Source organism: Microchirus variegatus, assembly GCF_963457635.1.
Source record: "Microchirus variegatus genome assembly, chromosome: 7".
Classification (NCBI taxonomy): Eukaryota; Metazoa; Chordata; class Actinopteri; order Pleuronectiformes; family Soleidae; genus Microchirus; species Microchirus variegatus.
In genome coordinates this window covers 3,253,822-3,267,433 of record NC_139808.1, presented here as the reverse complement: position 1 = coordinate 3,267,433, position 13,612 = coordinate 3,253,822, and the positions used below count along the sequence as shown (strand labels likewise).

At 41.1% G+C, this 13,612-nt stretch overlaps 1 protein-coding gene across 1 annotated transcript in view; it reads left to right on the top strand.

Moving 5' to 3' along the window:
- Positions 1–12,013: 12,013 nt before the first annotated feature.
- foxj3 (forkhead box J3) overlaps positions 12,014–13,612 on the top strand; it is a gene marked incomplete at its 5' end in the record, with an annotated part of 51,562 nt that continues 49,963 nt past the window's right edge. The window contains one exon of the mRNA XM_083892826.1: positions 12,014–12,334. Within this exon, the coding sequence (XP_083748952.1) occupies positions 12,014–12,334 (321 nt within the window). The remainder of the gene's footprint in view (positions 12,335–13,612) is intronic.

Genomic DNA, 13,612 nt, shown 5'->3' with positions numbered 1-13,612 from the left:
CACACACATGCACGCATTTTGAACTCTGCAACAGAGCCGTAGCGACAGGTACACATGCACCATTTTTGGAAAAGCATTCATATAAATGTAAGCAATATTTACCATTCTGCTCATTCTGTCTTCCCATTAATTTGTATTTAACCCATGAGGTTTTTTTTTTTTGGTCTAATTTATGATTATTGATTTTCCTGCACTGAAACCTAATCGTTCAAGAGAGAATTACAATGCCTTTAAAAAAAAAAAAACTCTCTGAACTCTTGAGCAGTGTAAATGATCACTCGGTCGACTTAAAGGAAGCACCGTCTCTATTGATAAGCCTTTTTCGCTGTGTTCAGTGATTAGCAATCACAGCCTCACTGACAAATGCTCCTTTGTTGGACTGAGCCAGACGTGCGTAAATTGCCCGTCGCGGCCAGGGTCGTATAGATCCCTGTCTTTACACGCCACGTTGACTCATTCGCTCCGATAACTAACATGGATTTCTCACTCCACCATTTCCCTTTGACGCTGAAGGCTTTACGTCTGATTTTGTCCACGCTTTCATTTCTCTCTCCTGTGTTTTTTTCTGCTCTGATCGACGCTCTTAAAGGTGAATTTGTTTAGTCAAAGTGTAAATTGAATTTAGTTTATCTACTTTACATTCTTAAGCAGAACGCTCTCTGTGTGAGCTGTCTGTTTCACTTGAACTTTTCTTGTGTTTCCTGTGGAGTGTCTTGTCATATTTTTAGACACTGCTCCCCTACTGGAAATGCACTGCAACCCAATTTCTCTTCATATGTTTTTTGTATTAAAACAGTCGTTGCTGTTGACTTGATTGACTTTTTTTAGTTGTTTTCAGCTTCATTCACCTTTTTTTTGGTTTGACGACTTCCCTCGCGTGTGCCTCCTTTACTTCTGCTTAAATCAGTACTTCCCTTTTTATTTTGCAGAAAGTCTTGTCTGTGAGTTTCATTCATTGGAGGATGATTACAAACGGTGATCGACATGCGCTCATGATAGGATATTGTGCAATGATGCTTAGAGCTGATTTTCTCACATGTTGAAACCACCAGTTTGGAATGGTTGCTCGGCTGTTAATATAATTAATGATTTGTTGTTTAGTCTCTGAAAGAATTATTGATACAGTGCCAAATAACATCCAATATTTTTGGTGGTGTAGAGTTGTAGCATTTCTAGTGGTGTTGGCTTTTTGAGGTATTGATGGCTATGCACTCTTAGAAATAAGGGTTCCAAAAGGGTCCTTCTACAAGGGCTGAGGTTCTACCTGGAACCATTTGCTTCTGAAAAACCCTTTCCCAAAGAAAGGGTTCTTGGTAACACTAATGGTTCCAGAGAACCCTTTAGAAGCCCTTTCCTGAATAAAGGGTTTTTAAAGGGTTCTTGGTGGAAACCTTCAAAAGGGTTATAAAAAGGCCAAAAAGGGTTCTCCTATGAGGGCAAGCCGAAGAACCTTATATGGTTCTACTAATCACTTTTATTTCTAAGAGTGTGGTTTAGTTGGATTTATGATCTCCTAAATTTCATAACTGATACAAGCGAAATTGGACACACTGCGGGTGTTTGTACACTTGAAATAGCAGGCATTGTTGGCGCTAGCACCAGTGCAACCACTGGTGCTAATTGTTTTGGAGTAATGTTAGCATCGGGCTCTTATTTTGTAGTTTAGCTTGCTTGCTTGCTTATTACTGTGATGCTTTAGCATGCAGCGCTAGTTGAGTCCATTCCACCCTACCCCAGTTGCATGAAAAAAGATACACACACACACACACAATCAAAGCAGCATGCCAGCGCAATTACCTACAAAAACAGAGTGCACGTGTTAAATTAAATATAAATCAAATTGCTGGAGTGCATCAAGGCGCGGTTTTCGTGGGTATACGGTTTATATATCTGAGTATCATGTAGACTGCACCACTCCTATCAGCCTATTCATTTTTAATCAACAACTAGTGTGTCTTGTTCACCACACTCACGGCTGTTGCACACAGGGAGCAGTGAACAGAAATTCCCTGGATTAGAGCCAATCGGAGGCAAAGACCGGCCTCCTTCTCTGCCTTTGATTGGTTTGGACCATGACGTCATACCTGTGCGAGTGTGTGAGTGTGTGAGAGTTCAGGCAAGTGATCGTAAAACACAAGGGTTCGCAGATAGACGTAAGGGGAAGATAAAAGTCCGAGGCGCAGACATGAAATATTCGGTGCACTAGTGCGACCAAAGAACCCTACTAAATCATGAATGGACAACAATAGTGACACGTGACATGCAGTATGGAAGACGACAACAAAGACCTTATGTATATGAATTGCAAAATCTACCAAAATGATCATGTGTGGCAATTAGAGTTTAACATTTCAGAATCCTCCCACTCCCACTAAAGTATAAAGTGAGCCTATAGTATAAAGTCTTCTTGGATGGAAACAATTATATTAATCTAAGTTTAAAAAAAACTGTGCAGAAAGGCCCATATGTGTATTGAAATATGTGTTTCTTATCCTGAATATGCTCTAAAACCTACTGTTATTTTGTAAAATGTCGCTTGCCTTTTTTTTTTTTAATGGAACCCTGCGCAAAAATCAGTATTTACAGATTTGGTTACATTCTGCAACCAGATCCTCCCGTCTACAAGGAATGAAAAGGCTTCAGAGAACTTTCCCAAAGTTTCATTGGTTACCACCAACACAATGGGTTATCCACTGTAAATCAATATATCCAGTTAAATAAATAAAATGTGGGAACAGTGTACTAACCGTCGGGTTCTTTTTTGCGTTAGCAAGTTGAAAAACCGGTCATTTCCATTCTTAACTGTGGGGGAAAGTAAGTGATATGATATATTTAACAATAGTGTAGCTTTTACAGGGAAGTAGATATGGGAATAAATGTAACACTGTTGTTCCCACGTAGGGCTGGGTTATTATGGAAAAAACCTATCACAATATCAGTTTTTTAATATAATTTGATATCGATTTAATTCACGTCGATATTTCTGTCAAGCTTAAATGTTCCCTTTTACTCTGTAAAGATAGGAAAAGGTTATTTTGGTTTTAATATGATTTATTTTTGTACAAGTTGAACACAACACTCTGCAAATTAATGAATTTCTCATATTCAGTAATTGGCTGTTCGTGTTGTCTGTCAAAACATGGTTAAAAGGATTTGTACTGAAGTTATATCAAGTGTACCTTGTTATTATAGTGAAGAAAAGTTCTATTGTGAAATACCGTTATATACAGTGTTATCGTGCAGCCCTATTCCCACTTACTGGACACTGTAAATGCTACATTCACTTCCAGTTTGTCATCAAGTTATTGCATAAGGTTCTTGAATGTAGTTTTAGATTTAGACTGGAATTATATTAAAATACATTTTTAAATCAATCTTTCTTTCAGATCCAAACGCCCTCGTCTTGATTTTGTGTTGAGTGTATATATATATATTGTCCAAAATCATCTGATGGCAAATTGCTTTATAGTTAATCCAAATGGCTACAATCTAAAATTAGGTTGGACTCTTTAATGAAGATTGTAGGTCAAACAATGCACTTTTTACACGGTTTATTATTTCATTGTTTATCACTTATTCACACAAATGTTAATGGTTTAGTTGTGTGTTTCTTTCTCTTGCTGTGGCACATGGGCACCAAATTGATCAAAAGATTATTGAGGTAGTATCTCAGGATAATGTCCGCGTGGCGGTCTGCCAGATAAAGCTTGGCCCGGGTTTCGAAATACAGAATGTTAATGGCCATAGTCATCAATGTAAATCTAATATAGAAAAATATAGCCACCAGTTGAGGGTGGCCTGTTCTGAGCCCAGAGTTTAAGGTTCAGGCCGTTCTGGGAAAGAAAGGAAAATCGTGCTAATGTAATTTTATTTTATTTTTTATTTTTTTAAACAAGGCTTTTATTGTGAAATATTTGCAGGATCTGCTGATGCACCGTTTCAGAATCCTGGCAGAGCCTTTGTTTGACATGGCAGCACACCCACAGCAGACGTGTTCCCCTGTGTGAACAACAGAGGTTCCCAAGACACAAGAGGCTTAGTGGAGGAGAGGTCATGCGCTGCACATGCATCCATTATGGTCCGGGCATTATTTAATAGAGATATTATAGAATGATCTCAGAGGGTCATTTACACACCGCACACATGCTAAGAATATCACACAGGGTGAAATCAGGTCTGTGGGAAAGAATGGTTCAAATTCCTCCTGAAAGCTGTGCAGGTGTGTTCTATAGATACCCAAGCGTTATTTGTGCCAAATGAGGTTAAGTCAGTTATTGAGTCCAAGGGTTCGCATCATTTTTCCATCAGCACTCTGAATGCTCGATGGGTGTGTTCCAGGAGCGCACAAAAGATTATAATTGTGTCGCATTAGCTAAAGCGCACTGTGGTTATCGAAGATCAGCTGCTTTTTTTTTTATAAACAATTAATGCAGAGAAACTGGGTGATTCCACAGAGTTTAAAAACTCAAAACTGGAACTCGAGCCAAGACCTATGGAGAGCAACTTGAGAGGAATTTTGATGTGCTTGTCATGATACTGAATAGTTTGTCAGTTAAGTGCCAATCACAGTAGCGGTATCGTGCATGTGCTGTAATTGCTTGCCAAGTGCATACATTTCGTTTTGATAAAAGTGGATAATGGGAACCGCGCTGAACGCGTGACGCAGTTGCTGTCTTGCACATCAGTATGTACTTGCCCAACACGGCCATGTTGACGTAATCATGCTGTTACTCAGCTTGTTGCCTCATAGGGGATTCTTGAATAAAAAGAGGGCTTGGCACACGCTTAATAACTATGCTGTCAGTTTGATTGAGCCACTTCAGACCGAGCAGCTGAGACACGGAACACAATTAGTGATTTGCTGTCAGTGCTCTTTCGGCGGCGGGGACGCTGATGAGTCCCGTCAAGAACTAGGTAAATTAAAATGGCTTGGGAAAAAAGAAAATGCTTTCAAATTTCTCATTCAGAACTAAATCTGCCATTAATCCCTTGAGGATAAATACATTTTGAGTGTTGAATAGAGAATACATTTGTCCATCCACTTCTTCCTCTCAGCCAGTGAATGTGCTCTCAGTGATGGGGGCTGTTACGTTTCCCTGCTTCTTGGTGGTGACTTTGATTGAGCACCATTTTTTTTTTTTTAGAGCCACAAGAAAGTGGCTCCGTGTGTGAGTAACTTTGGGCTAGTAATCAGGATGCCGAAACTCTTGCACTGCATTTAAACAAGTCGATGGTTGACGGTAGGCGGGTCGTACACTACTGTTCAAAAGTTTGGGGTCAGAAATATCCTTATTTTTTAAGGAAAATCACTTTTTTTCAATCAATATAACATTAAATGAATCAGAAATACACTATATAAACTATTCTAGCTGCAATGGAATATGTACATAGGTGTATAGAGGCCCATTTCCAGTGTTCTAATGGTACATTGTGTTTGCTAATGGCGTTAGAAGGCTATTGGATGATTAGAAAACCCTTGAAAACCCTTGTGCAACGATGTTAGCACAGCTGAAAACAGTTTTGACGAAAGGGCAGCATTATTATTTGGAATAAAAATCATTATTTCTAATCTAGTCAATGTCTTGACTATATTTTCCGTTCATTTTGCAACTCTTTTGATTAATAAAAGTGTGACTTTTAATGGAAAACACAAAAAAATTGGACAGGTTGACCCCAAACCTTTGAACAGTAGCGCATGTGCTTTAGGTTGCTGTCAGAGCAGTGTCTGTCGAGGCCAACTGTGTCGTAAACAGTTGCTAATGTTGCTAAGTGTGTTTGTGACGCTATTGCTCATTTTGACATAACAACCTTGTCAGTTTGAGCCGTGTAGTGTTTGACCTGAACACATTAAGGCTACTTTCTGTCGCGGTGTATCTGCATAACATACTGACGCTTGGAAAGTTGAAGATTTCCAAACTTCTGCTGCACGCGGTGCTGGTAAATTGAAGCGACGGGCCCTCGCGAGAGTTTGGCAGCGCTTGGCTCCGCTCCATTCAAAGTGCACGAGCAGTGTTTCAAGTTGACACCTCTATTGCGTTTGTGTGCGTGTCCAGCGTTAGACTGTGGATACTGGAAATGTTTGTATCTGCTCTACCAGACCTGATCCCAGCATGCCTGTGCCCTCCACAGTCTCCCCTGCTGCTTCATTTCCCTTGGCTTTTCTTCTCATCTTTCCCGCCTCCTCAGTACTCCCTCTGCCTACCCCCAGACCCGGTGGTGAACATACTTTGACAGTCCTCCTTGATGCGGCAGCAGGCTGAGGCTTGTCCCTGCTCTGACTGTCCCACAGCCTGGCAGGGTAATGAAGGCAGTAGGAGTGCTGACGTACTTCCCTGCTGTGTTGTTCTTCATCACGCCCCGCCACAGCCCAAGGTTCTCTAATCAAGACACTGACTTAGTGCCACAGATTATGTAGCAGCTGGATCATTAGCATGGAAGGTCAAATGGCATGTGTCTCCGTGTAACAGGCGGAGGAGCGCCTTTCATCAACCCGTGCCGCTGTCAGCTCACCCGCAGCGACCACCGCGAGGCTCTGCCTGCTTCCTCCTCCCTGCCTCCCCCACTATTACCGGGCATTTGGTGTCAATCAAAACATTCACCTTCAGACCCCCAAGAGTTAACCAATACAGCACGTAGTTGCCAGTTTATTAGGTACACTCAAGTCACATGACCATGCATTAATAATAATGCACTTTTTAATTGAACTGAATCAAATCTCAATCACAATACCATAGTTTCCCCGGATTGTTCAGCACTATTTCAACTTGCATTGTTGAAGTGGATAAATACATAATCTGAACCAGTTAAATGATAAAAAAAATGACACTTCTGTTGCTGTTAATAATCTTTACACAATATCTTGTGTTTAGGGCTTTTTTTACTGGTTAATGTCGATATTCAAGTGTGTAATGATATGTAGATGGGTTTTTAAAAAAAAATTAATTCTCAATTAAATATTTATAGGCGAGAATTACTCCCATTAGCTGCTGGTGAGTCACCGTCATTTTAGTCACAGGGTGGAGATGCCTTTTGTTGGCCTTGTTTGTGCTTTAAGGGATGAGAAGCGTTCTGACTCACCTGTTGACAGTCAGTCAGCAAGGCTGCTCATCTGTCAGTCTGCTCATAACTGTAGATGTTTGGAGAGTTACTTTAAATCCTTTGGTGTGCTCATCAAGGCCTCCAGCTATGTGAATCCACACAGTGCGACTGTTCATATTGAAAGAATAAATAAAACCTCTGAAAGATAAATAACCAGTTCTTTTCAAACTGAACTGATTAAAGAAACTTGCTAAAATGCTTGAAATGTACTTGATGTTAGTCCTTTTCAATAAACTAGGATTTGCAGTGGCTATAACATATTTAAAAATATTCATAAAAACACTTTCCCAACCTTTTTTGTATGTCCATCTTCATGCGTTGTATGATTTGTATCACCATTTTGAATAATGTCCAAGTTTACTGCTTTCATTAGAGCTCCAGACGTCACGTGGCTCAGTATCTATGAACTAGCTCTTGGCAAATCACGGACTCAGACTAGATTCAACCATGCAATCTATTGCTTGTCCGTTCCCAACACTGCACTTTTCATAGCAGTGATTCACCTTTGTCATCTCTCTGGATCCATCTTCAAAGAGAGGACTTGTCTGACATATTGCCTGTGTTGTCTGGTACCGTGGCTGTCAAGCTGTGGTACATGTGCCACCAGTGGTACGCGAGCTTCCTCTGGTGATACTTGGAGGAAAATCTGAAATACTGTTATACAATATATACCAGGATATGTGGTCAGAGTGGAGCTGAGGAATTTTCACCAGAGGGTGTAGACAATTTTTTATTAATTATTAATAATTACAGTCACATTATCTCATACTCCATCTTAATTTCACTATACCAGTGAAGTATATGTGAGGAAGAGGATGAGGAGGAGGATGTTGAGAGAGCAAATTATCTTATTGGGAATAAATCCGCCTCTTGCGAAAAGTCCATAGCTGACTTTGCTCGGCTTATTTACACCACTATATTTTAACGTTGATGATAATGGTGTTAGTCTGAGATCTCAATATTTTCTCAGGTGGTACTTTGGTATAAACAGTTTGAGAACCACTGGTCTAATATATACGTCGTTCCCTGCCAGAGGGGGGCGTTACCTTGGTTGTGTGATGTCAGCTACTGGAGCTCTATTGGCTAACATTTGCATGAAAATGAATGCAATGTGGTTATCGTACAGCTGTGCAATAGCTTTAGGCCACCATTAAGAGTTATTTCTCATGGATGCAGTAGAAAAAGCTTCTACAGGTTAATGTGTCAAGTATCTAGTGGGATCTTGATTAATAGAACAACCCTAGCTCTCTCAAAACTATAATTAATGCGACTGGTAAAACCTGTATTACTCTTACTACTTCATGTCGACAAATATCTGCTATGAAAAATGCCTATAACTCAGCTTACATACGCATGTTGTAGTTGAACTCGAGACCAACTTGCAGTCACATCACATCATTCCAATCCGAAAGGCCAATGATCACAGATTTTGACAGACACAAAAACAACAAAGCTGATGGCGCTCTGAGACTTTTGCACAGTGCTTTCAAAACTGACACGGATCAAAATACATGTAAAATGCGTGCGTATTTCCTGCAGAAGAAACTTTGCTCCGTATTATACAACCCGATGCTGATTAAAGAGGAATATTCTCGACCACTTCTTCACTCCATTAATGATCTCTGAATTTTCTTTTTTTCCCCTTTCCCCTCCCGAATTCTGTCGACAAGCATGTGTGAAAATGCCTTCATCATTTGCCTCTGCATGTCTGCTGTGATAGTGGATAAGGAATTGGCTGCTGGGCATTGCCAACCCCTACTGTGAGAGATCTTTAAAAAGGACAACCGAAAACAGTTTTCGACCAACTGAGACCAGTTCAGTTTGTCCAGTTGAGGAATTTCTTCTTACATGTTCTTACTTTTTTCTTCTCAAAAAGGCAGCAGAGGCCTGTAAGATATTGTTATTAACTATTTCCTGGCGCTATTTTGTAAAAACTTATTTTTAAGTCTCTGCTCAAAAATATTCTGCCTGAACTATGTTTTAATGGCTTAAGTTATATAAAAAAAACTTTTTTTTACCATTCAATCGAAATCAAATGAAATATAAATGTGTAATTTGAAATTGGCATGGAAAGAACTCCACAGGTTGGAAGTTATGCTATTTTTGATAAGTTGAATTTAGTATTTTTGATTCATTTAAACATTTCATTTCATTTGATTCATTGTCTACTTTACCCTCCACGTGTGCATGGTAAACCCTGGTAGAGCTGAAACAATCAATCGATTACTAAATGAATCGTAAACTATTTTGATATTCGATTAGTAGTTTTTTCATTATTGAAACAATATTTCTGATTGTTTTAGCTTCTTAAACGTGAATATGTTTCCTTATGTTTTTGTTTATGTCCGCCTCAGTCTAACTACAGGAGCTAAAACACACGATGTTGACTGTAGAGCTCCGCTTTGTCCCTAAAAAAAAATAGTATCCAGAAGAGCGGAAGTCCGTGAAGTGTTCTTTTCTTGGCTGCACAGAGTTCTACACAAACTTCCAGCCTCGGAGGATTTACGTGTCCAGTGGATACTTTTTATATATGACGACAATAATGATGGCTTTGCCCGGAGCCTCAGTGACGCTGACGTTGTTTCCTGTGTCTCATTTGCATTTAGAGACGCTCAAAAGCGAGCGTTCTGAACAGGGCTGTTTTGGCAGAGTGAACGAACTGCTGTGGTGCTTCGTCCTTGTTTCAGCTTCGTAAATGTGAATACTTTCTTCGTTTTGCTTTGCTTTGCTCCACGTAACAAAGAAATCATTATAACTGACTCATTTTGGTTTCTGGACAAAACAAGACATTCAAGAACAATCGTCATTTCCATGTTTGACAAACACTGATCAACGTTTTTTCACATTTTCCCAAATTTTGTCGACCAAACGATCAATCGAGAAAATAATCGACAGACTAATCGATTCCGAAAAACAATCGTTAGTCGCAGCTCTACACCTTGGACAGGACCAATGTACAGAGACAACTAGTTACTCTCATTTTCACACCGACGGGCAATTTAGAGTGACAAAAAGAAAGGCCCTCATTGAGCACAGTTCATGGAACTGGGCCTTATTTTGCTGTAAAACGACCTTGGGGAAACATTGTGCGAGTAATATTAATCAATAAAATTTCTGAAAAGAACACACAGCTGCTTTTTTAAAAAAGATTAGGGTTTGTCCTTCTGGCTGCTGTCAAGAATTTGTGTATTTTCAGCCCTGTAAAGCTCTCTCTCTCTCTCTCTCTCTCCGTCTCTCACACACAGACACACTCACACTTGTGTGAGCATGCTTTGTCAAGAGAAAATTCCCACAACTTGATGAGGATTCCTCAGACCAGCGCCTGTTCTGTTTTTTTTTTTTTTTTTTTTTTTTTTCTCCTTCAGCTAGACTGCAGTGTCATCTTGCTCGGGATATTTTCTCTCCACATGCCCCAGTTCACCTACATTTGTAACTTTAGGCCTCTCTACGCAGCCCCCTCTATTTTAAGATCGTGAGGGGAGTGTGCCGTGAGGGACAGAAAGACAGGCTGTTGCTGGCAGCGCTCTGCACGGCGCGGCCAACGCGAACGCGGCCCAGGATAATTTGCGAGACGATACCGACCGGCTCGTCGATGGCAGAGGCTCTGTTAGGGGGAAGAAGGGGAGGAGGCAGGCAAGCTGGCAACAGGGAAGAAAGGAGAGGGGGGGGGGGGGTTTACTATCCTCAAGAGAGTCGGAATTCCTCCTGAGCCATTCCCCCCCCCCCCCCCCCCCCCCTTTGGCTGGCAGTTGTGAAAACAATTGCCTGGCATTTACTCTCTTTGTGTGCAGATGGAGTCCCAGCTATGAGTCAGCTTTAAGACCAGCAAGTGATGGAGAAAGCGGTGGGCTTGTGATCTTCTGCACGGCGAATATACGCAGGACTTTTGCAGAGACACTTACCGGTGTTATTGATGTTGGGGAAAATAGTTTCCAGCAGCTTCCTCACCTTAACTTACTTTTCTTACTTTTTTACAGTATTACAGTAAGGAGACATATGATTTAAAAAAATTTCAATAACGTTAACACTTATATTTGGGACTCTGGAGGCCCTATGAGTCGGCAAAGTGTGAAAAAAGATGACTCACTCATGTTTTTGTGGTCCGCCTCAGTCTAAGTACAGGAGCTAAAACACGCGATGTTGACTTCCGCACTCATTGCTACGTCACAATGAGACATTCCTGGAATTGTTGTCTTGCGGAGCGCCGCTTTGTCCCTAAAAAAAAAAAAAAAAAACGCGACAGTGCAGGCGAGGGCAATAGTATCCGGAAGAGCGTTAGTCTGCGAAATGTTCTATTGTTGGCTGCACAGTGCAGCACAGAGTTCTACACAAACTTTGGATTGGATTTAAGCGTCCAGTGGATACATTATAAATATATATATTACGGCAATAATGATGGCTTTTCCAAATGTTAACTGCTGCCAGTGACGCTGACGTAGTTTCCTGTGTCTCATTTGCATTTAATGAGACAGGCACTAAAAACCGAGCGTTCTGAACAGGGCCGTTTTTGCAGGGTGATTCAACTGCTGTGGTGCTTTTTGACCAAAGCATGTCACAGACATGTTCATTAGGACACCAGGGAACTAGGCTAACTTGGGGAAATAGGGCATAATGTGTCTACTTTAAGCAGACAATGTTAAGCTGCACCTTGTAACCATGATTGTTTGGCTAATGAATGCATTTCTTTGTTCTGTTTCTCCAGAGTTGACCTCCAGAAGATGCTCTGCTAATGTCCTGAGCTGAGGGACCCCTGACTTCACCCTCAGAGCTGTTACTTGCCTCAGTTTGCTGTTGAAACCTCGATCCACTCGCCATCAGCCAGCGAACGCCGACAGCCACCACCACCACCACCTCCACCTTTTCCCCACCCCCCCCCCCCCCCCCTCCTCTCTTTGCCCAGCCTGCCGCCGCCGCCATGACGTCGGAACTGGAGAGTAGCCTGACCTCCATGGATTGGCTCCCTCAGCTGACCATGCAGGCGGCCATCCGCAAGGCGGATGCTCAAAATGCCCATGGACCAGGCATGGGCAAAAAGAGTGCCCTGCTGGACCCTAACACCACGTTAGACCAGGAGGAAGTGCAGCAGCACAAAGACGGCAAGCCGCCCTACAGCTACGCCAGTCTCATTACGTTCGCTATCAACAGCTCGCCAAAGAAGAAGATGACTCTGAGTGAAATCTACCAGTGGATCTGTGATAACTTTCCCTACTATCGGGAGGCGGGCAGTGGCTGGAAGGTAAGAAAGAGTTGCATCCGCCCTTTAATCTGTTGTCGTTATAATGGAATGTGGTCAAAGCAACACTTCTTTTTGATTTCAAGGCTTTAAACATTGTTTGATTTTTGGCTCCGTCAGTATATCCGAAGAGTTTAAATTAATTCTCTTTGACTTAAATCATTGTTTAGTGGGGTACTCTGTATCTTAAGTCCATCTCCAAAGTGAGACGCCGATGGTAATCACCGCTGTCACTTCTGAGAAAGCTGAGAGAGAAAGTACGAGCGCGCCGGTGAAAAATGGTCCAGCCCTGAGAGAACCATATAAAGTTTAAAGCCCTGGATTAATATTCAGAGAAGTGGCCCCTATCTGTGCGAACACAGACTAAATAGCCCATTCATGGGTGGTATTATTCATTGCAGATGCCTTGATAGGAGAAGGCCATTATGCAGAAAGAGAGAGCCAGTGCTGTGTCATCATCTCAAGGAGCCCATGATATACCGAGATGAAGCTATGCTGATTGCCTTTTAAAGGGCCCAGATGGAAATTGATATTAGAATGAGTTTTTCAATCAGTCGACGTTTATTGGAAATAGAATCTTAGGCACTGCTTTATTGCAGTCAGACAAGATGTATGAAGCCCATTTCCTGGGGCGACAAGATCTGGCATGTGTACAGGCTGTGTGCGCGCGTGTGCGTGTACTTGTATTTATTACTTCTTAAGGACCTTTTCTAGCTGTCACGACCAGTTGTCCTCATAGGGACTAAACCCTGGTCCTAGTGAGGCAGATGCAGATTTCTGTGCTAAGTTTAGCCACTTAGATTTTACTTGTGGATTGGTGTGGATAAAACGTGTGTTTGTGTGAAGGTGAGGGGGGGGGAAATGAGAAAACATGTTTTCGCTTTTGTTGAGAGGTATTTTGTGAGGAAATGTATTTATACCTTTTTTTTTTATTTCGCCACATTTGTTTCCTCTTTTAACATAATCACGTGTTATTAAGTTATAAATAATAATGTGTTGTTAGTCTGCATGTATTATTATTATTGTTATTATTTTTACTGCACTGAGTTTAGAGACTGACCTCCACATTTTGCCTGCTCTTCTCACACTCATTTTTTTTTTAGATAAAACGACAAAATGATTGATAGAGCAAATTAATTCAAGCAGCTGGTCCGAGCAAATCTGTTTTGTAGTTAGCAAAAATTATTTTATTCAGTTGTATTATTTGGGATACACATGGGAGCTCAAGATTTGTTTTTATAAACGAATAGTAAGAGTAACTGACCGACTTTTTATAATACT